This window comes from Silurus meridionalis, chromosome 23 (genome assembly GCF_014805685.1).
Source record: "Silurus meridionalis isolate SWU-2019-XX chromosome 23, ASM1480568v1, whole genome shotgun sequence".
NCBI classification, from domain to species: domain Eukaryota; kingdom Metazoa; phylum Chordata; class Actinopteri; order Siluriformes; family Siluridae; genus Silurus; species Silurus meridionalis.
In genome coordinates, this window is record NC_060906.1 from 10,456,969 (window position 1) to 10,481,002 (window position 24,034).

At 41.4% G+C, this 24,034-nt stretch overlaps 1 protein-coding gene across 9 annotated transcripts in view; it reads left to right on the forward strand.

Annotated features, from left to right (window-relative positions):
- Positions 1–23,740, forward strand: part of suco (SUN domain containing ossification factor) — a 38,375-nt gene extending 14,635 nt beyond the window's left edge. Inside the window, exons 2-24 of one of the 9 annotated variants that reach the window (XM_046836482.1) lie at positions 3,663–3,771; positions 6,174–6,287; positions 6,423–6,790; positions 7,325–7,441; positions 7,735–7,885; positions 8,264–8,369; positions 9,294–9,415; positions 9,563–9,630; positions 10,065–10,172; positions 11,469–11,574; positions 13,286–13,306; positions 13,578–13,633; positions 14,427–14,518; positions 14,637–14,717; positions 15,404–15,487; positions 16,492–16,579; positions 16,824–17,963; positions 19,049–19,136; positions 19,252–19,356; positions 19,458–19,606; positions 20,023–20,114; positions 20,860–20,915; positions 22,964–23,740. In XM_046836482.1, the coding sequence (XP_046692438.1) occupies positions 3,663–3,771; positions 6,174–6,287; positions 6,423–6,790; positions 7,325–7,441; positions 7,735–7,885; positions 8,264–8,369; positions 9,294–9,415; positions 9,563–9,630; positions 10,065–10,172; positions 11,469–11,574; positions 13,286–13,306; positions 13,578–13,633; positions 14,427–14,518; positions 14,637–14,717; positions 15,404–15,487; positions 16,492–16,579; positions 16,824–17,963; positions 19,049–19,136; positions 19,252–19,356; positions 19,458–19,606; positions 20,023–20,114; positions 20,860–20,915; positions 22,964–23,449 (3,907 nt within the window). In that variant the 3' untranslated portion in view covers positions 23,450–23,740. The remainder of the gene's footprint in view (positions 1–3,662; positions 3,772–6,173; positions 6,288–6,422; positions 6,791–7,324; positions 7,442–7,734; positions 7,886–8,263; positions 8,370–9,293; positions 9,416–9,562; positions 9,631–10,064; positions 10,173–11,468; positions 11,575–13,285; positions 13,307–13,577; positions 13,634–14,426; positions 14,519–14,636; positions 14,718–15,403; positions 15,488–16,491; positions 16,580–16,823; positions 17,964–19,048; positions 19,137–19,251; positions 19,357–19,457; positions 19,607–20,022; positions 20,115–20,859; positions 20,916–22,963) is intronic. The other 8 variants (XM_046836483.1, XM_046836491.1, XM_046836484.1 and 5 more) reach the window with 8 other exon arrangements.
- Positions 23,741–24,034: the final 294 nt, after the last annotated feature.

Below are 24,034 nucleotides of genomic sequence, written 5' to 3' on the forward strand. Positions count from 1 at the left end.
AATCATGAAAAAAAATCAAAGAGTTTCATTGGTTCACCTGAACCCGTTCTGCAATTTTACTGGTCTAATGTTATGGGGCTCAGTTTTTTGGCTTGAAGTTTGTGAAACCGGGAAAAACTCAGGAAAAATCCATACATTAGCCGCTTCATTGTTTAAGCCGCGGGATTCAAAGCGTGGGGAAAAAGTAGCGGCTTATAGTCCGGAAAATACGGTAATAATATTTTAATTACTTATGATCTGAAACAAAGTGTGACAAACATGCTAAAAAAATAAGAAATAAACTTTTTAAAATTGAGATGAGATGAACAGAAACAGAGAAGGCTTGTGGTTAAACGCCACCAGTAACTGTTTTTCCTCAGGTGATGAGACTGATGTGGCCGATGCCGATAATTAAAAGGAAGAATGCGTTTTCCATTGTGAACAGTTACAGTTGTTTTTGTCGTAGTACGCAGGGTTACACAGGATAAAGAAGGCGTGGCGCCTGTCAGAAAGCTACAGCCTATTAAGATCAATTCAACATACATAATATAGACTTGACATCAGTATTAGTTTTTTCATGTAAACAGCCTGATTTAAGTAGGCGGTTATTAAAGGCTCCATTTTCATGTCTTACTTGTAACCGATGTCTCATCTATTGCACATGAAGTCACAGTGTAGGATGTACATTTTGTTGGTTGTTTTAGTTGTTCCTATTTAAATGAATTGAAGATAAAAAAAGAAATCTTGAGATGTGATATGTGTTGCTTTGTACAGTTGCTCTGCATGACTGAAGATCTGGACTGTCTGGTTCAGTAAGTTGTTCTGTACAAAAAAAAAAAAAAAAAAAGCTGCTGTTAAAGTGTCATGCAGCAGTGATTGATTTCTCGAATTCCCACGGAGTCTCGATGCTTGTTTGTTAATAAGTCGTTTATATGCAGGATGAGATTTAAAAAATTACATTTTATCCCTTATTCATTATTTAATCCCGTTTTCTTTAATACCCGCTTGGGCTGTAACGATTCCTCGAGTAATTTCATTGCTACAATTAGTTTAGTCCATTTAACAAAACACGGAGCACTGCGTTTCCCACGGGCCATTATTACTGACGTGCCACCCGCTAAACCCTGGAGCGCTCTGGAGCGGTAACACAGAAGAAGCTTTAATGAAAAAATCGGGGAAGATTCAGACCAAAGAAAGCGGCAGAAAGTTTCCAAAGTTTGGGATCGTTTCAAACCAAAACATAAACACCGTACAGCACGGTCACCGCGTTTAAAGTCATTCGAAATGGATTTTTATATATTATGCTGTCAAATAATCCCTCCGCAGCGGCCGGCGATAAGCACACGGATGTGATCCGTGGAAAACCACATCGCATAATTGCGTTTCATTAAATAAATAGTTTCCCATAACCTGCTCTACTGCCGAGGAACTTTTTGAACGCAACTGCATTTGCATTTTGATGTAATTTGCCAATTGAATGCACTAAATGGGTTTATTTTGTTCTAATTTTATATTCTTGTATAGTGAATTTCAGCAATAATAATTTCCTAAAAGGAAAACTACTTCCTTGTTCATTTTAAGAGACCCGTCTTTTTTTTGGATCGCTGTTGAATACAGAAAAATGACTTCTTATCCCACTGATCGATGGAATAATCGTTAGGATACTCGATTACTACAACAATCTGTAGCAGCAGCTTTAATAGCAACTGCGCCGATGAGAAACGAGATTAAACACTTAGGGCGAATCATGTTGCAGTTGAAGGCTTGTTGGATCTCTACCCTGTAAGCACAGATTTATAATATAACGCATCATGTTCCATACTGGTGATGAATCGTTTTCTGTGGAATGGTAATAACCTTGCTTTGAAATGCAGTGCTGGAAATTACACAACAAATTCCCATCATCATCGCTCCTCCTGACATGCTGTTGGAATGCATGAGCTTGTCACGTTTACCAGGTTTAGCTGTACAGGTGAGAAAGTGGTTGTTATTTTGTGCATTTCCTCATCCAAGTCCCCGATTACGCAACTGACAGCACAGCAGACAACTCGATTCTGAATTGTCTCTAGGCAGGAATCTGCTGTCTATCAAGCACAGCACACAGGCATCGATTTGAATCGGATTTTGAGCCAGAATGAGCAAGCCTGCTTTTGCTGACTCGGCGTTAAATTCAGCTACGTTATAAAGCTGCAAATAGTTTTCATTCGGATCCCAATTTCGGCGGTGGTGTTGAAGTGCTTTGAGATACTCGGTTGTCTCGTCACCTCCGGTGTTCCAGTCAGCTCCTTTTTTGCATCCTGTTAGACAGGGAAGTAAAAAATATTTTCTAAAGAATTACCTAAAAAAAAAACTTTTTACTTTTACATTTTTATACCAGCACATGGACACATTTTTACTGACAATCACACAGGGTCACTAATTTAATTTTGTTTTATTTATTTATTTTTTGTCTATATCTGTCATACATATCCACCCATCTCTTCTGTTTAATTCAGATATGTGTATATACATGTGTATACTTCACATACACTTGAGCACTTGAGGGTTAAGGGTCTTGCTCAAGGGCACTGCAGTGACAGCTTAGTGTTGGTGGGATTTGAGCTTAGGACCTTCTGATCAGAAGTCCAACATCTTAACCACTGACCTACCCCTTCCCCATACCTGTCTATCTTGGGAAAGCACCACCTGTTTATACTAGTTTAATTATGTTTCCTTGAACTCATACACAGATAAACCTCCTTGCAGTTTTAGGTGGCAGTTTATTTTCTAGCGCTCGAGCTCGTGTTGTGAGCGATGTGCATGGACGGTTTCACGTTTCCCCCCCCGCAAGCAGCCAGCAGCCATGCGCCCTCGGCTGCCTTTTGTCCAGGGATAACACATGACTTCTAAAAATGGAGCTCTTCTTTGGGCTTTAATGCTTTGCATAGCACAAGAACCGAGCATGAGCACCACCTCCTTCACGCGGCTTTAGATATTAGAGGGCTTTTTTTTTTACGATAGACATGTATTATCCGACGGAAGCAAAGCGAACCGAGCATCTACCTAAAAGGCACCTCTTGTAGGCCGTGGTGCTGACAGCATGCTAACATTTGCCTCCATGTGGGCAGGTTGGAGGCCAGATTTCAAGGTGAAGTTCTCTAGTAACGCCGTGTATATCAGTTGACCGTCAGCAGTCCCAGCTGTTCTCCACTCTCTCATGATCGTGGCCTTTCCAGCCTCAGATCGTGTGGACATGCGACGTGTAGCGCGCACAAGGCGCGAGTTTGTGGCAAGTTTTTTTTTAACTTAATCCCAGCGATTCGCATGATTGTGTGAGATTTTTCCAGTTTCAAAAAAAACAAACTAAAGCAGCTGTGAGCTCTGTAGCTCTAATCGACAGCACTAAAAAGTCTCTATCTATCTATCTATCTATCTATCTATCTATCTATCTATCTATCTATCTATCTATCTATCTATCTCTATCTATCTATCTATCTATCTATCTATCTATCTATCTATCTATCTATCTATCTATCTATCTATCTATCTATCTATCTATCTATCTATCTATACACACATACATTTTGTATTTTTTATATATATATATATATATATATATACAAACATTAATTCCTGCCTCTAACCTTTTGAAGCTTTGGTTTCGAAGGTGCTTAACCGGTTATTCTTGTGTCTGTGTGTCACAGGTCTTCAAGTCGTCATGTCCAATGTACAGAACAGCCGTCTTCAGGCCCAGAACCCGCTACACAGGACAGTAGCGCGCACGCGACACGGGAGACGAGGACTAACGACGAGGTAACAGTTTTGACCACGCGGCGAACAAAAGCTTCAGTGCATCAACTTTCACAAGTGCAGCAAAGATCAAGTGGTGTTTAATATCAGGGTAAATGCTTTAAAGGACACAATCTGGGAGCAGTTTGTGAATATGGAGTCTGTTGAGGTTCTACTTCATGTGTCAGATGTTCATTTGAAATTAGACAAGTCTAATCAATTTTAGACACCAAGACATTACAGTGAGTCAACATGTTTTTCGACACCATTGCTGGCTATTTTTTTTATTTCCGGTTGAGACTTCATTCCCTTTTTTTACTAGAATTTTTTTTAGTTTTCACCCCTTAAGATCTTCATCTTCCCACAGGTCGAGTTTGTTTAGGTGGAGTTTCATGTCTACTGTTTAGATTGACATTGAATCACTTTCGGCATGTGTCTTGTCGAGGAAGTTTGCTTTTCTCCACTAATTTGAATCGGTTCGCCCCGTCTGCCGGATCCTTGAGTATCATTGGGGCTTTGATCACATTTTTGTTCAACTCTTTACATTATTTTATTGTATGGATAATAAAAATGCACTTTAACCCCATGTTCTTCCCATTTAGTCATTTCACACCCGCTAGCTAGTTTCCCTCTCACTTGATATCTACTAACCAGAAGGAGCATCACTTCGTGGCCTGTGGTCATATGACATGTTTCGTATAAACAACTACGTGGCTGCTGTTTGCTTGTATGCTTTTCAACACTCTTCGCCTCCTTGAACAAACACGGCCCAACAAAGCATCATTGATCCTGCATAGATTTAAGGATAAGCTTGTGGGCCTTGCGACCTAAGGAGTTTACCGAAGGCCTATGCTGTTCGAGCTCTTATGACGTATATACCTGGAAGAGATGTTTGCAGATATAATAACACTATGATGATGATTTCATAGTGCTTCATAGCAGGTTCCAGTGTGCTTTGCTTTCCCGAGACCCTTTACTTCCAAATACAGTTGTCCAGAAAGGGTTACTTGAGTTACTGCAGCCTTACTGTCAGCTGGAAACACCTCTGCCCTCTCAAAATGAGAATCACAGAGTGTAAACTTCCACCATCAGACCTCAACCAATAATAAACTCGTACATCCTGAAGAAAAGGGGCGATGGGACCAGTGCACAGATATCAAAATAAACCCAATTATGAACCAAAGACCAATTCCGTAACTTTTATTTATACAAAATGCCATATTGAATACTGCAGACTCACACGCTTACACGCTTTCCTGCTTAACAGAGAAGAAACCCCCCAACAAACATGACCATAAAACATGTCCAAACGGACTGCAATACACCTAAATACACAAGACATAAACCGAACCCCATTGCGCAGCAATTGCATTAAAGAGGTGGAGGAAGGCGGACCTCAGACACATTAAGGCAAAGTTACAGCAGATGCGTAATGCAATCCATGCATCAATGCTTTTTGCTGTGAAGTGGGTGTGGTTTAAACAGGATATGGTTTTTCCAGAATTACCCATATTAGGGATGCGCATTTCCATAACTGAGGGCAATGCGATTCTCCTTCTCTGTGCATAGCCAACGCTGCGACACATGCATATGAAGCAGCTAGTGATGAGATGTGATACGATTTCGATTCGATTCATCACAATGCAATATGATTTCACAGAAAAAATATACTATGCAGATAGTTGTCGCTTTCAGACAGACAGTAAGTTTTTGGTTTACTTAAGGTGCCTTCTGACTTCTAACGCAAACAAGAAAAAAACTGTCTTTTCTTGTTCTGTCTTTAAGATGCAGCTCTAACTCTGCAATGTTAGTCTCGGGACAGGCCTCGGTCTAATTAGCGTTGCGATAGGTCGTATTCACGTCGCAGCAGCGCCACTGAGAGAACGCGTTAGAGAAACAGTTTAGCGAGGAGAAATCGATCTACATATCAATTATTGAATCGGTAAATCTTACCATCCCTAACTTTTACCGTATCAGAGAATAAGCTAGTAAAAAAATACCTGTTCTATTAGCATGCTTTGTTTTTTTCCCCCTAGTTTTGATTTTTGCTTGTACCTGTACTTTTAGCCCAATTAAAATCATCCTGACCAGGCAGTTACTAAGGATGAGAAAGTGAACTCATTGGATGGGCACGTTAGAAAAACAGGGGGAAAATGTACAGGGGTAAAGCAGCTAAACGTAGTTGCTATTTCTAAATATCCGCGAGAACATTTTACCGTAACATTTATCAATCAAATTACGATTTGGGCCACGTGAAAAGAGAACCACTACATTCATATTAATGAATGGAATCTAGCTGGCTCTGACGTCATCAACAATCTGCTGGCAGAAAAGCAATGCGTTTAATTTACACCGCTCTATAAATGTATTGTTGAAGTCAGGGAGGGGTATATTTAGCTTTGACATGATGTTACTTATTCTACCAGGTTGAGGAGGAATGGAAGTTACAATCATCCTACAACATGGGATTGGAGACCGAGAGGGCTGCACTAGAGGAGCAGCTAAAACAAGACACAGCAGAAGACGACAAACCTGAAGAGGTGAGAAATGTTGTTATTTTGACACGTTTTTTATATTTAAAAAAAAAAATCCCCTCCCCCCTTTTCTTTTATTTATTTTTTATACCCCTTCTAGAAATTTCCCCTGAATTTCTGTTCTGCTTTTTGGTTCCTTAGGCTGTGACTATAGTAGAGCAGGTGCTGGAGGAGGCACACACTGTACCAGACACACCACATTTAGAGGTTGATCCCAATACCAACTCTGACCAACTAGAGCCTGCTCAAACACAGCCCCCACCTTCATCATCTCAGTCATCATTACCACCACCTCCACCCCATCCAGTGGAAACCGAGCCCTCCAAGGCCTCGCCCTCACCGGAGCACACCGACGCTGCTGCTGCTGAAACGTCTTTTACATCTCCTGCTGAACCATCATCCGATCTCCACGTAGACTCGAACACTAATGCGGACATCAGCGCCGACTCGGGGAACGCCCCGGAACCGGCGGCACCTACCTCAGACACCTCATCGGAAAGCGCCTCCAGGTGCGAAAAGTTTAGTTGGTTCGTTATTTGTTGTGATTGACCTTTGAATAACATTTCATGCAGAATCATTCCTGTACTAACATGATCCCACGATTAGGTTCCTCAAATCACCTCTATGGGAAACGTCCTGCATTTATAGAATTTTTGTTTTTGTTCATCAATCGGCCCGAATCAGCAGTATCACGCATCGCTGTCGCTATCGCACCTGGGATTTGTAATGGCTGAAGCTTTTCGCCTGCTTTTTCACGTCTTTTGAACGGACCTCAGCACTGGAAATGCCTCGCTCTAACTTGCCGTTGTAGGATCCGCATTCTTCTGCTGGCTTTGTGGTCCGGAAAGTCTAATAGGCCTTAGCAAAATGACCTGTCCCCATGTCACAGGAAGTCAATTCCCTGTTTGTTTTGTCGCCCTTTCGGACCCTGGATAGAATCGCTTCGTCGTTCCTCCTCCATTTTAAATTTGTCTTCGTCCTTTTTCTCTTTCTCTGTCCATCTTTTCGTCCTTGGTAAATGGCATATGATTTTTCCCCCTTAGTGCACTAGAGGTTGCCAGTGCTGGTTCCCCACTAAAGAACTCTAGTGCCAGTCAGTGTGAGCTGGGCTCTGTGGCCCTCTCCAGCCAGCTCCTTGCTTCTGGCTCTACACTCAGCAGGTGAGTACTGAGCACCTGCAGGCTTCCCAACTACAACTGGGTGATAAGGTAACAAGAGCACGTGGAAGCACGCCGTCCTTCATTTGATCCTTTTTTTTTTTTTAACAGGGTTTTTTTTGAAACGTGACCTCTCGTCAAAAAAAAGGGTTTTCAAAATATGAATACAAAAATGCCTTTTTTTTCTTTCTTTTTAAAATGAGATTTAATTCAGTTCCAAGATGCACTTTATAAATATGGCTGTCCATTTTTTCCCCCCTCCTTCTTCCTTGCTGGATCTGTCTCTCTCTCTGCAGTGTGTTGGTGGAATCAGTTGAGAATCAGGATCCAGGGACCAATGCTGACCTGACTGCCCCTCTGGATTCGGCTGAGCCGGACCTCACTGAGCCAGAGAACACAGTCAATGACTCTCAAGCCCAGGAGAACCAGGAAGTGGTAAATGCACAGGTCCGATTTGTAATATAAACGAGTCCTTGTGCTCATTTAAATCATTGCTGAAGGGGTGTTTAAATAGGGACCACAGAAGCAGTGGTCCATCCCTGAATAGATGTTTTACAGCCACCCGAATTTGAGTAAAAAAAAAGGTTTCAAGTGTTCATCAATTCCCGGAAAAGCTATCCATTGCTCCTTAATAACGCACTTATGTACTTTCACTCTCACATCCCCGGGGCATCGAGCCTCGGCGCTAATTTACATCAGAGGATTCGCCAAGTAAAAATGGGATCCGTAGATCTCCGTAGCTCTGTCCCTATGTGACCGTGTGTCGCTTTTATTTGTAAACGTCATGTAAGAGTTTGTTTGAAAACGGCCCTGTGTTGTGGATAGGTGACTGAACCCGAGGGAGGGACCGATCCCCCTGTCCCTGGCAAAGAGGACATCCCCACTTTTGATGAATGGAAGAAAAAAGTAATGGAGGTGGAGGAGAAGAAAAGTAAGAGCGAATTTCTAACACATCTCGTGCAGCAGTGTTCTATAGTATTTAGTTGATGGATAAAATGATTTAAGGCATTTTATTATTTAGCATCCGTGTGCACATGTTTAGGAGTCTTTGAGTTACGGTGGACATGCGTTTCCCCATCGTAAAATATCGCAAGTCGAGACATGGCCTAACTCATTATGGTACATAATTTACATTTCGAGTCTCTATCAATGAATAAATCTACACCGTATGCAAGATTACAACTTTAAGATAAATCGGCTGCTCGGGCAGCATGGTGCGCAGTGCAATTTTAGCCAAACGGAGCAATTTCTAGTACAGTACTACATAAACTTTACAGTATGCATGCATGTGGCAGCGAGCGCCCATAAACACGAGAGACACGAGAGCTCAAATCTGGCTTTGAAACAGTCAGTTTTAGGAATCAGTTGCTTGAATTATAACTAAAATAATAAGACGTGTCCAATGATTATTGTGTGTTTACTGCATTCTAGCGCTTTTCCGAGCCGAATCAAAAACAAACAGAACAAGGCTGTTATTTAATCTAATGTAAAGCGCGGACTCTGCACACACTGCTTCCAATGTTGTTATTAGGCAGGATAATACGTTCTGAAACTTACATGCGTTCATTAAGCTGTCTTGCAGGTTAATGCGGGACAACTGGCTCACTTGCAGACACCACAGATTATCTTCGAGCTGTCTCTGTTTTAGATCTCCGCCGTGCATAAACCATTTTAAAAGCTCCATGTTATGTTGTAGGTTTCTTGTCTATAATATGTCGGTACTTTTGAGAGTCACCAACAGCTGGAACCAAATTCCTTGTCCAACAAACCCGATTCTTCATGCTCGAGGTTTGAAGCGCGATTATTGTGTGACTTTTGCAGCAAATGCGTTCAAATCAAATTATTCTTGTTCTAGGTCTGCACACGTCATCCAACGGCATCCCCCATACAGTGAAAAAGATTCAGAAGAACTTTAAGAATAATTATGCCTCTGTGGAGTGTGGGGCCAAAATTCTCGCAGCCAACAACGAGGCTAAGGTAATGCACAGCTGCGGAGCCATTTATTTATTTATTTATTTATTTATTTATATCTGAATCCGGTCTTTTTCTGAAAAGCAGGTAATCTCACAATGCGAAAGGAATGCTCTCAGTGTAAATGCGCGTGTTCTTTATTTTCTTTACCAGAGCACGTCTGCCATTCTAATGGAGAATATGGATCTTTACATGCTCAACCCCTGCAGTAATAAGATCTGGTGAGTCACTCTGGTCATTCGAAACACCGAGAGACTGAGGTGGAGAATGGAATGAGAAAAGTGTGTGATCATATAAACATTCGTGATTTGAGATCCTCCATCTCTCTTGCTTTTTAAAGTTGCGGTCAATAAAATATCACGTTAAGGTTCTTCCCGTAAAAAAAATTAAATGCTGGTCGCACTGTTAAAACGTGTCTCCACAGCTGCTTACACCTGGCAACCTGACTTGATTAACTTTTAACAGATTTGTCAATGTTGAAATGAATAAGTGCTTATATCAGCATTTAAAGATATGAATGTAAAAGCCATTATGTGGCAGATTTTGTTGACAAAAGTGTATATACTTCTTCTTTCTTTAATCACACAAAGACTTACTGCCTTACTCTCTGCCTTACTTACTGCCTTACTCTCTGCCTTACTCTCCGTGGTTTCAGGTTCGTTATTGAGCTTTGTGAGCCAATCCAGGTGAAGCAGCTGGATATTGCGAATTTTGAACTCTTTTCCTCCACTCCAAAAGATTTCCTGGTGTCAATCAGTGACAGGTAAACCACCCTTTTTTTTCTGATCTCTCTCTTAAATATTATTTATTTTTGCATACATTTAAAACAAACAGAAAAGCTTTCAAAGGTTCATTGTACATAAAAAAAAAACAACTCAAGGACGAGTAGAAATCCACAAAGCAAGACGATTGTAGTGGGAAATGAGAAATTTACATAAGAGTTCTGCCTACATCCCATAATGGTTTATATGCTGCTGTGGTTCACTTATAAACGTGGCTTGAGCTCACTATTCGGTTATTTTCAGACAGAATGCTTCGAATGACACAGAAGTGTGATTGTTGTGTTCACACCTGCAAAAAAAAAAATTTACCAAGGGACTCTAATCCCTAGGTCCGAGTCAGACTTAATACCAGAGCATAGCTTTTAAACTGTTGCTTTACTTTAACCGGAAAACGCATTTTCGACGTAAGAAGCATCGACGTGTCAAAACGAGGTGTCGCTTTAAGTTTGCACACTGCGCCGAGTGCCAATTTCCAAACAAAACTCTTCCTGAGCACTGCATCATTTTTTTTTCCAGTCAGCGATCGGTCCAAATATTTAATGATTACTAAAGTCAATACAAGGAGAGACTGTTGGGTCCTTTGGTTCCTTGTGGTCATGGAAACAGCAACGGTAACACTTTTAAGGGAGTCGTCGTCTTCCTTCTTCGCACGTTTTTTTTTTTTTTTTTTTTTTTTGTGTGTGCAAAACAAACCGACACAACAACATTTTTCTCACTGTCGTTCTCTTTTTTCTGCTTCTTCTGCATTTTTTTGGGTCTATTTAATGTTTGATAGGGTTGCCAGGTATGTTATATATTCCTCCCATAAATCCAATCTCTCCTTTCCCAGGGCTTACGGTTTTAATAAACGAGGCACAAATATACGTATAAACAAGGCACGTCTTTTTTCTTCGAACACATGAATAAATGGTTTTTGATTGGCAGTTGACCGTCTACCAACACCACCTTGTCCTTGTATCTTTTCGTTTATGACAATATATAATAATGAGTCTAGCAGCTTGGAAAGCTTTATACTATACAGAGTAAACGCTAAAGAGTGAACGCTGGTTCGTGGACAGAGCATTCGCTTACAGAAGCAGTTCACATGTTTCCATGTTACACAGTTAAAGTATGATGTCATCAGCGCTTAGCTCCTTCAGAGGCATTTTGTTGTCGGCTCTTTTCACGTATTGAGCTGTACAGTAAGTGTTTTTTCGAGTTGGGTATGAGACTCTTATGAACACTTTTTATTTTTATTAAGCACACCGTATTTAAATGACTCTTTTGCTACTCCACAGATACCCGACCAACAAGTGGGTGAAGCTTGGCACCTTTCATGCACGTGATGAGCGCACAGTTCAAAGCTTCCCATTGGATGAACAGCTGTATGCCAAATATGTTAAGGTAAGGGGAGGGGTTTTGCACCAGTTCTTTCACTATCCTGTTTACATCCCTGTTCCCCCAGGTCTCATCACTGCACCAGGTGTCTTGTATCAGGAGTTCGGTGCCATTTTACTTGATACGCCCAATGTCTTCCAATAGATTAATAACAGTTAGAACACGTGAACAGAGGAGTCATTTGGGACGCGGCGGTGTCTTGCGGTCAGAGGTGTGAACCTGAAAAACATTCTTGAGTAAAACTTACTCCATTACAGGTTCAAATTCCTATATGACTTGAGTAAAAGTAATATCGGTGAGAATTTAATTCATAGTGAACTTAGGCCCAAAGATGCACTAGTCCTCAACACCAAGACACATTCAATTGTATACCTCAACTCTCAAGATCAGCACAAAAACCTCTTCATGCCAGAACGAAACGAAGATCAAACCAAAAACAAACAAAAACCAGACAAAGTAGTAAAGCGATCTTTCAAAAATGTATCGATTAACAAATAAAACGTAAGTATCATGTCAAAGTAGAACCATTATTATTCAATGGGAAAACAATTAATACATAACTGACTGTGATATGATGCAGCTCTTAATTTTTTTTAATCAACAAAAGCTGGTTCTCAAAGTTTTTGGAATTCATTAAGGCCAGCGGTGCTAAAAAGTTGCTCACAGGCAGCGGATGCGGGTTGCGAATGTTAAACCGTAATGACGTCTTTAGCAGAGGTGCAATGACGTTATCAATTAAACTATCGTGGAATAGAAAGTACACATGTTGAATCCTAAATGTATTTGAGTAAAAGTTGCTTATACCTTTGATACTCAGTCTACTTGATATGCATCTATATTTACCAAGTGGCTCAAGAATGGTTGCCAGACATCATAAAATTCCTGAACGGTAGCGCAAATCTTTTTTGGATGAACAAAACACAAGACTTTAAATTTAATCCAGGGAGCACCCACTGGTAATAACAGCTCTTTCCAATTAATCAGAATCGTTCTCCTAGCGAGAAGAAAGCTGTCCAGAACATGCGCAGTAATGTGGCTGGTTCCTGCGCACATCAGACACGTGGGATCAAAGTCCTCTCTGATATTAGATGACGACGAGTGAAAGTACAGCTAATGTGGCAGAATTACTTGTATTAAATATCTTGTATAGAGAAATAATCATCTGTTTAGCATCCGGTTTACATCTATAAACAGAATCTAAGAGGGATCTAGAAGGAGACGAAGGGAAAGAGGTCAAAGGAAGTAGATACTCATAAAAAGCTGCTTTATTCAGCACTGAGAGGGCGCCATGTAAACTCTTTAAGCAGAACTTCGTATGTACTGCGTTTTATTGGATGTTACATCCGTTTTGCTTGGAGCTGTTTGTGCTACCGGTTTTATGCTTCGCAATTTCTCCGACAGTTTGTCACCTCGCAGTGTTGATTCATGTGGAAGACTTTTTTTTTTTTCTTGTTTCGAACCGGTTAAACAAAGGTGGATCGCTTTTTAATCCGCACACACGCTTAGGTTTTGGCCTGTTCCTTCATGTTCGCTATTTATCTCTCTTGCCTTTTCTCATTTTTCCTGCACGTATATTGCTCTGTTTCGAGAGTTGTTCATATTCTTGAATGAAACCTCTCCTCATATCAGTACAAAAGAACTTTCTTGTGGGTTGAATCCAGTCTCTCTTACTGATTCTTTTCCTGTTTCTCTCTTCCCCTCTCCTGCCTTGCATCAGATGTTCATCAAGTACATAAAGGTTAGCATTCTCTTGTCTTAGATGTTTTGATTGCACAATAATGGGAGCTTTGGTGGCAAAGGCTGAGTAGATTAAACGCATGGCACTGGTACACGTCTGTCTTACATAAATCTATTTATTTATTGTAATATTGTCATAAATAAACATTAAAAATGCTTTGCAAATACTCTGGCTGGGTTTCAGCTGCGATTAGGAAGAGAAAATGCATACGTGTGGTGTGGAGTCTTGCTTTCTAATCACTTTGTTCGATTTCTCGTTTTACACCGTGCAGGTCGAGCTGCTTTCCCATTTCGGTTCCGAGCATTTTTGCCCCCTCAGTTTAATCAGGTGAGATTTTAAACAACCGTCTTCCTGTCGGTCTGGTATCTCAGTCTAAATTATAAATGATGCACACATTTAATTTCAATGTTTCTATCACAACCCTTTAGGAACCGATCAGGCATAACATTATGACCATCTGCCTAATATTGTGTTGGTCCCCCTTTGTGCTGCCAAAACAGTTCTGACCCATTGAGCATTAACAGCATGAAATTATTCAGCAGTCTGAGCTGTTGGATCGGACCACACGAGCTAGGTTTCGCTCTCCACGTGCATCAATGAGCCTTGGCTGCCCGTGACCCTGTCACCGCTTCACCACTGTTTCTTTCTTGGAGCAATTTGGAGACTGGGAAACCCCACCAGAGCTGCAGTTTTGGAGACGCTCTGACCCAGACGTCTAGACGTTACAATTTGGCCCTCGTCAAACTCAAATCCATACGCTCGTCCATTTTTCCTGCTTCTAACACGTCAACTTTGAGGACATAATGTTCACTTGCTGCCTAATAAATACCTCAAAATAACAGGTGCCATGATGAAGAGATAATCAGTGTTACTTACTTCATCGCTCATAATGTTATGCCTGATCGGTGTATGTGGTCTTAGCCCTGATATTTAAGATTGGAGCCCCTGCTGGTGGTGACATGTACGGTTGATCTGTAGCTTTATGTTGTAATGTATTGAACAGTGTCATTTCCATTTATATTTATCTTTCAGAAATGCTATGTATTTCCATCCTTCTTGTCCGTTCTCTAATTATTTTTTTAATTGTACCAACATGTTATTTTTTTCCCCGGTTTGTCAGGGTGTTTGGTACCAGTATGGTGGAGGAGTATGATGAGATTGCTGACTCGCAGTATCCCTCTGAGAGGGTCGAGTACTTGGACGAGGATTATGGTACGATTTACATTTTGTATCGAGGAGAAAGAAGTGCTTGTTTGTTCCATGGTTATAGGATATGAGATACTGTGAGTGAATATTAGCTAATGTACTGTAGGTGTTCTCTGAACTCCAGACCTCCATTCCATAGATTACCCTCCAGGATACCTTCCATCTGAAGACAAGGCATCCAAGAATCTTCTGGGTTCTGCTACAAGTATGTATGCAAGCACTTAGTATCAGCACTTCCTGGGAACCGCATGGCTTCTTTGGCTTTTAGTAAAAGACTGCTCACAGATGGACAGCGTAGGACAGCTGTAACGATCCTGATTAGAGTGTATTCATGATGGCTGTCATAATAAAAATCCAAAACGCACTACATATGTACTTAATAAAAAATGATTCATAGAATCTCTAAAATCCCACCCTCAAGCTATGTTTAAAATACACCCACCCATCCCATAAGGCTTCATGGGTAATGGTTTATTTGGTTTATTTTCTAAACCCTGCAGCCAGTTGAGCCTGTTTACTTTGGTGGCTCTGTATTCCCTCCTCACACTGCACACACAGTGTCCGTCTGTGTTGTAATGATGTAAAGAAAAATCTCACACCAGCGTTCATGCATACATTTCTTTATTTTTTTAATGAACATGTTGATTTGGGATCCTGGGCTCTGTTTCTGAATGGGGCTCCAATCTCTTTAGGGTTCTCTGTTACAAAATGCGGCAAAATCTGTACTGCTTTCACTTTTTAAATTAAAATCTCCTCCTTACATTTCTATCCTCGTCTTTTATTTAAAATCCCAAGACTGATACATGTATCGTTTGTGTTCTTCATAAACAGACCACAAGCGGTACATGTCAACAGTAAATATTCTCACAGTTTTTTTTTTTTTTCTCTCAGATGCAATCCTAACAATGGTCAACAACATTGCTGCGAATGTGCTCGGGGCCAAGCCAGAGCTTGAAGATGGAGCTCAGATGGAAGGTACATCATTACTTTTGTAAATCCATCTTTTTTTTATTTTATTTTTAATTTTCAATACCTCACTTTTAATCAGATTTGACAAACTTTAGGGATTTCTATCGGTGTATGCGCTAATGAACTGAGCATGCTCATTCTTGCTCAGTTTCAAGAGGTCATGGTCAGTGAAAAGTGTGCAAAAAAACAAGTTCAAAAGCAAAATGAATGGAACCTGCACATGAGAGCCTTTTTGCAGAGCAAACAGCTGCAGTGCCCAGATTATATTCTCAAAAAAAGAATTCACCTGTATAACAGTAACTTCAACTGAATTTAGACTGTGTGATAGTTAGTAGTCAGTTCATTCCATTCTATTTAATGTCATCATTTCTAGAGCTGAGCACAGTATTAGCCTTTCTTTCTTTTATGTATTTATTTTTATGCAAAGTTGCTTCGCTGTGCCTGAGCAAGTAGCTTCATTCCAAGGAAATCCAGAACAAACCTCAAAGTCATTACTTTACAAGTTCGCTCGAGTGGAACGCACTTTTGTAAAGCTGGCCAAGCTCGATATGTACATATTACTCATTACCATTAGCTGACCGTCAGTAAAAAAAAACGAGTTTATTTGCTCTATGGTTTGGAATAATTACGAAAGTTGCAAAATATGTTCATTATTTGTGCCGGGAATTGTATTTCTTTTCATCGTAGATTTTCAGTATCTGTGATCTAGTAGTTTTTCCTGCTGTTTCTTGTTTTGGGAGCTCGGTGTGTTTGTGTGTTTCGAGTTAAAGGTAAATTCTGCATGTGTGGATGTGCTTCAGCCAGAGAAGGCTGCATTTCTTGATGAACAATGAGTTTCTTTGTGCATGACTGAGAGTTGTTGGAGGATGGGGGTCCGCACTCATCTGGGGAGAGGTGGTGGGCGAGTCTCTGACTCAGGCTGTTGTTTTTCCCTTTCCCACTCTTTGTCCCACTGTTATTGCTTTTCTGCGTTCCTTTCTTTATTTCTGTGTTTGATGGTCTTTCTGTAGGCAATACGTCATCAGGCAACGAGAACATCACAGAAGACACAGAATCTACACTCACGCCAACCCCAACACTCACGCAGCCACAAGAAATGTATGTTTTTAGCTTTACATACACACACAATACACCGAATATGCTTTTGTTTCTTTTTGTTGCGGAATGCTGCTTTTGTTTGAAATTTCTGAATAATAGCCTATATTTTTACAGCCGCTCGAATAGTTTTTTCACTCCCAGCATCAGGAAATAATTAACGTATTTTTATTATTGTTAGTATTACTATCATTATTATTATGCGTGCAGTTTCAAGAACGATTTCTCGTTTTCTCTTCGTTCCCAGCCTCCAAACTCCAGAGCTGGATTCCACTCTGGCGAAGCCGGATCCAGAAGTACCCATTCCAGATTCCCCCTCTACTCCATCACCTGAAGATAGTCGTATCGTCATTCTCATTGAAGATGAAGAGGAAGAGCCAATGCCACCCACCGTGACCCTTCTAGAGGAAGAGCGCGATGAGGAGAGGCGGCGCGAGGAGGCACGCCTCCGGGAGAGCGCCGTTTACTGCAGCCAGTTTTCTACGTTGTCTTGTCTAGCCAGCTTCCACGAGCACCTCCACCTTCGCTGTTCTGCAGCACTGGCTCTTCAACGGGTACAAAGAGAGCGTCACACACACGCAAGGAGACACACGCGACCATCGACGCAACTCCCAGACCCCAGTCCAACTCGCACCCCCTTGTTGCCCTATGAGAAGCCTTTGGAGGTAGAGCCCACCCAAAGTGAAGACATTGCGCCTATTGACTCGCCCCCTGTTACTCTGGATCCAATCACTGATCCTCCAATTTTATTAGAGCCAAGCCACACCTCCTCCCTTCCCCATCACAGCTTCTCTGAGGCTTCGCTCTCCAAAGCCACGCCCACCGAGGGCATTCCTGACTCTCTGCCCACAGATGAGCCCCAAGATCCGATACCACGATACATAGAGCGTATACCTGAAACGCCGACCCACACCTTTGCCAGCACCTCTCTCGCTTCCACCTTCACCTCCACCACTTCTATGATCCTCACTCCCACCACTTCACTTCTCGTCCCCGAGACGACGGAGCTCCCCACACTCAGCAAAGAGCAGTCCGTTCATTCCGTTCCCACACACGTACGACCTACAGAAATCCCACCTCCCACAGAACTGCCCGGGCCTGGGCCTGGCCCAGAGCCTTCTGCAGGCATTGAGGAGGTCCAGCAGGATCCTTCTCACCTCGCTTCTCAGGAAGAGCCCTTGGAGGAGGCGCAGAGCACACTACAGCGCACCGCCACCGACTTCTACGCCGAGCTGCAGAACTCGGGCGAGCCGAGCTACGGCAACGGCAACCACGTGCACGGCTCCAACCAGAAGGAATCGGTGTTCATGAGGCTTAACAATAGGATCAAAGCTTTAGAGATGAACATGTCGCTCAGCAGCAGATACTTGGAGGAACTCAGCCAGAGGTAACCTACTGATACACACATACCCAATAGCTCCTTCCTTATATTTGCATTAAGCCAGGGGTCCCCAAACTTTTTTCCTGTGTGGAAAACATAATTTTTTCTTTAATCATATGCCGGGTCGTTCTGTAACAGAAAATGACTAGTACAAGTATTGTGGAGATTTTATCATGATTTTAATTGTATTTATTATGCCTCCTAATGCTTGATTTGTTTTTGTTATGCACCATAAAGACAAATAAGCATTACTTATGAGATAAATAGCTTATTAAAAGAGCATTATTATTATCATAATGAAATTTTTTTCATGTTGTTTTCATTGCTATTGAAAGCCAAATATTTGCTTACTTATGCATATGGTTGGTGGGTGAATCTAATAAATAATTAGGCAATACAGTGGAACCTCGGAGCTCGCGGCCTCAGCGCTCGCGACCTCGCATGCTCACGACTTTCATTCCGACCGGCGACTCTCATTCCAATAACTGATTAATCACCCAAAGTCTTTAAAATGGATCCTTCATGAAAAAACAACAACATAACAGTCCATGTAAAATAGTAATTAACTTCAGTACACAAATAAAAATACAGTACTGAATCATGAAAATGTGCTATATGAATATATTTATTACATAAATTAATACTGAGGGAAATAAATAGACGTGTATTCTGAAACAAAAAAGACACACTCTAAATACGTAAACAGTTACATCCAAAAATAACAAAAAACAGCCATCAAATAAACAGCATGTGGCATCAGTGTTTCGCCTCTAGAGGCCGCACTTGTACTATATATAACGCAACCCGGAAAAACTATCGAAATGGATTTTTGCTGATAGTTAGTGCAATTAACTATCCATGCCCAGTAATCTGAAAAACTAATGAATCGGTCGACCTCTAATGGTTATGCTTAATTAAATTGAAATCCCCTCAGTTCTATTTTTAATAATTATGAATATTTAAATGATCGAATTCACCATTTAAATTGTACGTCTCCTGTTATTTTAAAAAACTGTTTATTATGGAAGAGCCAGTAGTGTGTAGTTTGCACACTGATGTAGCACATTGTGGTCCGTCTTCCTGTCACTCAGGTATCGTAAGCAAATGGAGGAGATGCAGCGGGCGTTCAACAAGACCATCATTAAACTTCAGAACACTTCCAGAATTGCAGAGGAACAGGTCAGAAGTATTTATGTTTGTATATCTTTCAAAATGCCATCCAGGCATGTTGCCTGACAGCGTAGGTGTGGGCAGGTTGATTTTAGGTGCTGAAATTGTTTTTGTGTTCATGCAGGATCAGAAACAGACAGAAGCCATTCAGATGTTGCAGAGCCAGCTGGAGAATGTCACCAAGCTCATGCTGAACCTGTCCATCATTGTGGGCCAGTTACAGAGAGAGGTGCTTGTATACACATACACGTACACATCTCTACACATTTCCCTGTACATACTCTCTATTAAACAGGATCTGTTAGTTTAAACATCATAACTGTGTTGCAGGTGTCAGACAGGCAGAGTTACTTGGTGGTGTCTCTGGTGTTGTGTTTGGCTCTGGGCCTGCTGTTGTGTATGCAGTGTTGCTGCAGCAGCTCCTCCAATAGCAGAAGCTCTGCGATCCCTGTGAGCAATCACTACCCCAGTCCCAAGAGGTATGGAACTCTGCCACAAACATCCCCCCCACCCCAAACTCCCAACCACACACTAGGCAGATACAAAGTTAAACCCACAAATAGAGTTCAACTGGTTCATCGGCTGCACTGATAGTTAATTGCCGAATCCGCAAAAATCCATAGCGATAGTTTTTCCAGGTTGCGTCCGTTGCTGGAATGGCTAAAAAAAAAAAAGGTCTACTGTGATTGTGCTGTTCTCCACACCTGCATACAAAATCCAAGAAAAAAATTTATAAAGTATTTCATGCCAATACCTGACAGTCCTGTTTGGAAGGCCCAGTCATTATTCTTTAATCACCTGCCAACAACTTTATGCTTAGGACTAATTGGTAACCCACTTTCTAACCACAAACCAATGAAATGTCCTTTCTATTATGTCTCACTCTTATTCCCAGGTGTTTCTCCTCTTACGACGACATGAGTTTGAAGCGAAAAGTTTCATGCCCTCTCATACGGTCCAAGTCATTTCAGCTGCCAGCTTCAGATGGTAAGAGTTTTCTCTGAAAACACAAACACAGGGTTCTTTTCTTTCTCTCTGTATTTAAAGGTTATTTCTGTCTCTCTTTCGCTCTTTCTTGCTCTCTTGCACTCTCTTACACACGTTCTCCTGCTTAGTTCTTTTTTTTTTTTTTTTTTCCCCTCTATATCTTGGCTTTTCCAAACACATCCGCCCATATACGTCATGTACACCTAGCACATTCATTTGCAAAATACAAGGTGTCTGCTGGCCTGAAAAAAAAAGCCTTCGATTATAATTGATCTATATGCGGCTCTGTTTTATTTTACAGTCTGTTTTTTAGCTTAGCATGTTCAAATAAAATTGCAACTTGCTGTGCATGGCTTCTGCCCCCTTACAGTCAATTACAACAGTGAGCTTAAAATAAATAAATAAATAAATAAAACACGCCATGTGAAAGTTTGATGGTCACATATATCACTGTCTGTGGTGAGAACGCATCTTTGGTCTTTTGTCTCCAAAGTTGCTTGGGGCTGGCTCACATTTGACATTTGCAAGTAGTATGAGCAGACACGTGTGTTCAAGTAAAATCCAATAGTTGACGATTTTTTTTCTTTTTTCTTTTTTTTCCCCCCATACAAAATGCAAGCGCATATCGAGTTGTGTATTTTGATCTTTAATGCATCAAGTACTACTTGCAAGCAAAGTCATGCTTGTTCATGTTCATAATTGCCATGTCATTCCTTTAACCTGCCCCCCTCTCTCCCCTCTTTAGTAGGTCCTGATGACTTGTACATTGTAGAACCTCTAAGGTTTTCTCCAGAGAAAAAGGTACAGTGTCCATTTTGCCTGCGGTGGTAGGCTGCTGCGCACTCCAGGGGCCGAGTTTCAAAATCGCTCACTTGATCGACATTAACACTCACTCCAGGGCATTTAACTTGTGATTCAATACCCTAATTCAGTGGTCTCCAACCCCCAGGGCCGCGGACCGGGACCAGTCTGTGGGTCAATTGATCTCGGGCTGCACAGAAAGAATACAAAACTTTTTTGTTATGGAAAATTACCGGATTCTCTCTGACACATCTGCCTATGACTCACTCTTGATGCATGTCATGATGTTTGCCTCAGTCACATGTCTTACCTCCATCTGCTACCTTCTTAAAGGGGCTGCTCCGGCCGCTAACACATAATACATTACCGCTAAATTTAAACCCCCAAGCGAGCAAAATGACCAAAAAAACGACACGGTGGATTCACATTTATTATTATATTTAGAAAATACCAGTTTTTATCAAATTAAATACATACATACATGCAGTGAAATGCTTTTATACGACGGTCCGGCATGAGGGAAAATAATCCAAGAAAAAAAGAAGGTAGATAAATAAAAAGTGTAAACTATATAAAAGAAATTGTGCAGAAAAAGTGTGAAGATGAAGAGAGAGAGGACCAGTTTTAGATCCTGGGTGTTTCCTGGTTTAAACTCCGAATGGCCTGCGGGAAGAAGCTCCTCCTCATTCTCTCTGTGTTTACTTTCACGGAGCGGATGCGCTTCCCTGAACACAGAAAAGATTCCATTGTTTACATATGCCGATCGTTTCATTTTATTCTGTTGTATTTATCCGCCACACCTTAAAGTCTGGTCCGTGAAAATATTGTCCGACATTAATCCGGTCCGTGGCGCAAAAAAAGGTTGGGGACCACTGCCCTAGAGGATAAAATACAGGGGAAAAAAAAAAAGAAACTCATCTGTAATGAAACATTCAGAAACATCTGGTCCAATGTAGGGAAAAATGAGGACTAAAACAACTGAAATTATTTATGCAAACTGAACCAAACAGTCTGTAGACATGACCAAATTAACCAAACAAATGTTATTTCTGCATGACCCCCAGAGCGTGTTGTTTAGTGCACCCTGCTGTAAAAGACCAAGTGAGAGTTTTGGAACAGAGCCCCAGCAGTTTCTTTCATACTGGTCCAATTGAACCAAATCTCTCCTGACTGAAGTTTGTTTGTTTTTTTACAGTGTGTTCACAAGACCCACAAGATCTTGTTCTTATTACTTCTGTTTTTGTTTTTTTTTCTTACAATGTTTGGTGTCATTCTCTAATATAGATGGTACATTAAAACATTAACTCCTGAATTACTGGTACCCTTTTAATAAAAGAAAGGGTATATGGCTGGGTTTTATTAAATAACTCAAGTTTTCACTCAAACAGCACCGGCATAATAAAACCTCATCCCGGATGCTGTACCCATGAGGACGAAAGCAAGAGGTTAAGATTTGAGATAAAATGCAATCGGTCTCTTAGCGAAACAACGTATTGTAAAAACGATAAGTTATATATACTATAAAATATTTACAGGTAGTCCCCGACTTATGGTGCGTTCCGATGACCCCATCATAACTTTCAAAAATAGTATGTTGAGATTTGACCTAGCCCACCCAGGGTCTTAAAGAATGGTGATAATGTAAAATAGACTTAACACACAACAGTACATAACATAGCTAAAAAGAGCAATTTACAATTTTAGCAATTTATATATTTGTGGCAGCAGATGCGTGGAGTTTGCGAGCGGAGGCTCTGTTTCAGTTTCTGGTGAAGCCGAGGAAAAAACAAAAAAACAAGTGCTAAAACCTTTGAGGAATAAAAAAAGATGAACTGAAATATAGATGTTATACGAACCACAAAATGAATATCGAGTAACTTCAGGTTCACATCCAACATGTTGCTACGACTATGAACGTAGTACCAATGCCAGACTCGTTCGTACGCAGGGTGCCAACAGTTTTGGGGTTGTCTGTCTTCACTGTTTTAAATTCTGTATCTTCTGTCTGCCCGTAACTAAACCTTTTCTCTCCGTCCCCCCTCTTGCAGAAAAAGCGCTGCAAGATGAAAGGAGAGAAAGCGTTTCTGAGTAACTGCAGCCTCGAGGGCAAGAGTGTCAGCGCGCCTCAGTTCCTGCCGTCACCAGGGGAGGGCGACGCGTCCACCTGCTCGTCCAGAGAAAGAGTGGCCGAGAGCGGCCCCAAAGGCGGCTCATCATCTTCATCTTCCTCCTCGTCGACAGCGTCGGACGAGTCCAGCTCCAGCATCCCCTCCGTTAACGGCCACTGTGTGGGTCTGAATCACGAGCAGCTCCCGCTGGCCAAGAGCAAGACAGAGAAGAGGTCTTTTAAGCGCCGTCGCTCTAAAGTGGCCGAGCAGCAAACGCAGTCGCACGGGCGCTATGGGGCGGGGTTACTGCACACGCCTATTCCCGTGGCAACGTGCGTCATGCCCACGCTCCAGCAGCTGATGAAGGGAAAACAGGAACTCGGAATGGGGACTTTTGGAGTCACGGCCGTCACCGGTCATGTCTGAGAACTTCTTTTTTTTTTTTTTTTTCAGCACTATATTACACACAGCTTTATAGACTGAAACAGTGTTCAACTTTGGAGGAAGAAAGACAAACACAGTTGTTTGTTTTTGTTTTTTTCACTCTTTCTCACTCTTTCTCTTCCTTCCTTTTAACACTGTTTAGTGTTCAGGCTCTGCTACGTTTGCTCAAGCACAGAGAAATATAGACTCTTGGGCAGTTACCTTGGTTTCTTGATCCTCTTTTACGTGCCTTTATTTGTCCGTTAACAAACTAAAGATCAGACCACAGATCAAGGTGAAGGGTCCTTATTTCATTTTCTTTCATTTTTGGAGAGAAATTCTATTTTATTTCTAAAAAACATATGTCAGTATGATTTAGTCTACTGTTTGTGTGTGTGTGTGTGTGTGTGTGTGTGTGTGTGTGTGTGTGTGTGTGTGTGTGTGTGTGTGTGTGGACCAGGTCAAGACCATGAAAGGTCAAGAGGTCTGTTCTTTCTAGAGATTCTCTTCTTACACACTACTACAGTTCTCTGCTCCTCTCTTCCTCTCATACCCTGATCTTTATTACAGTCAGTGTTGCAGCTTCAC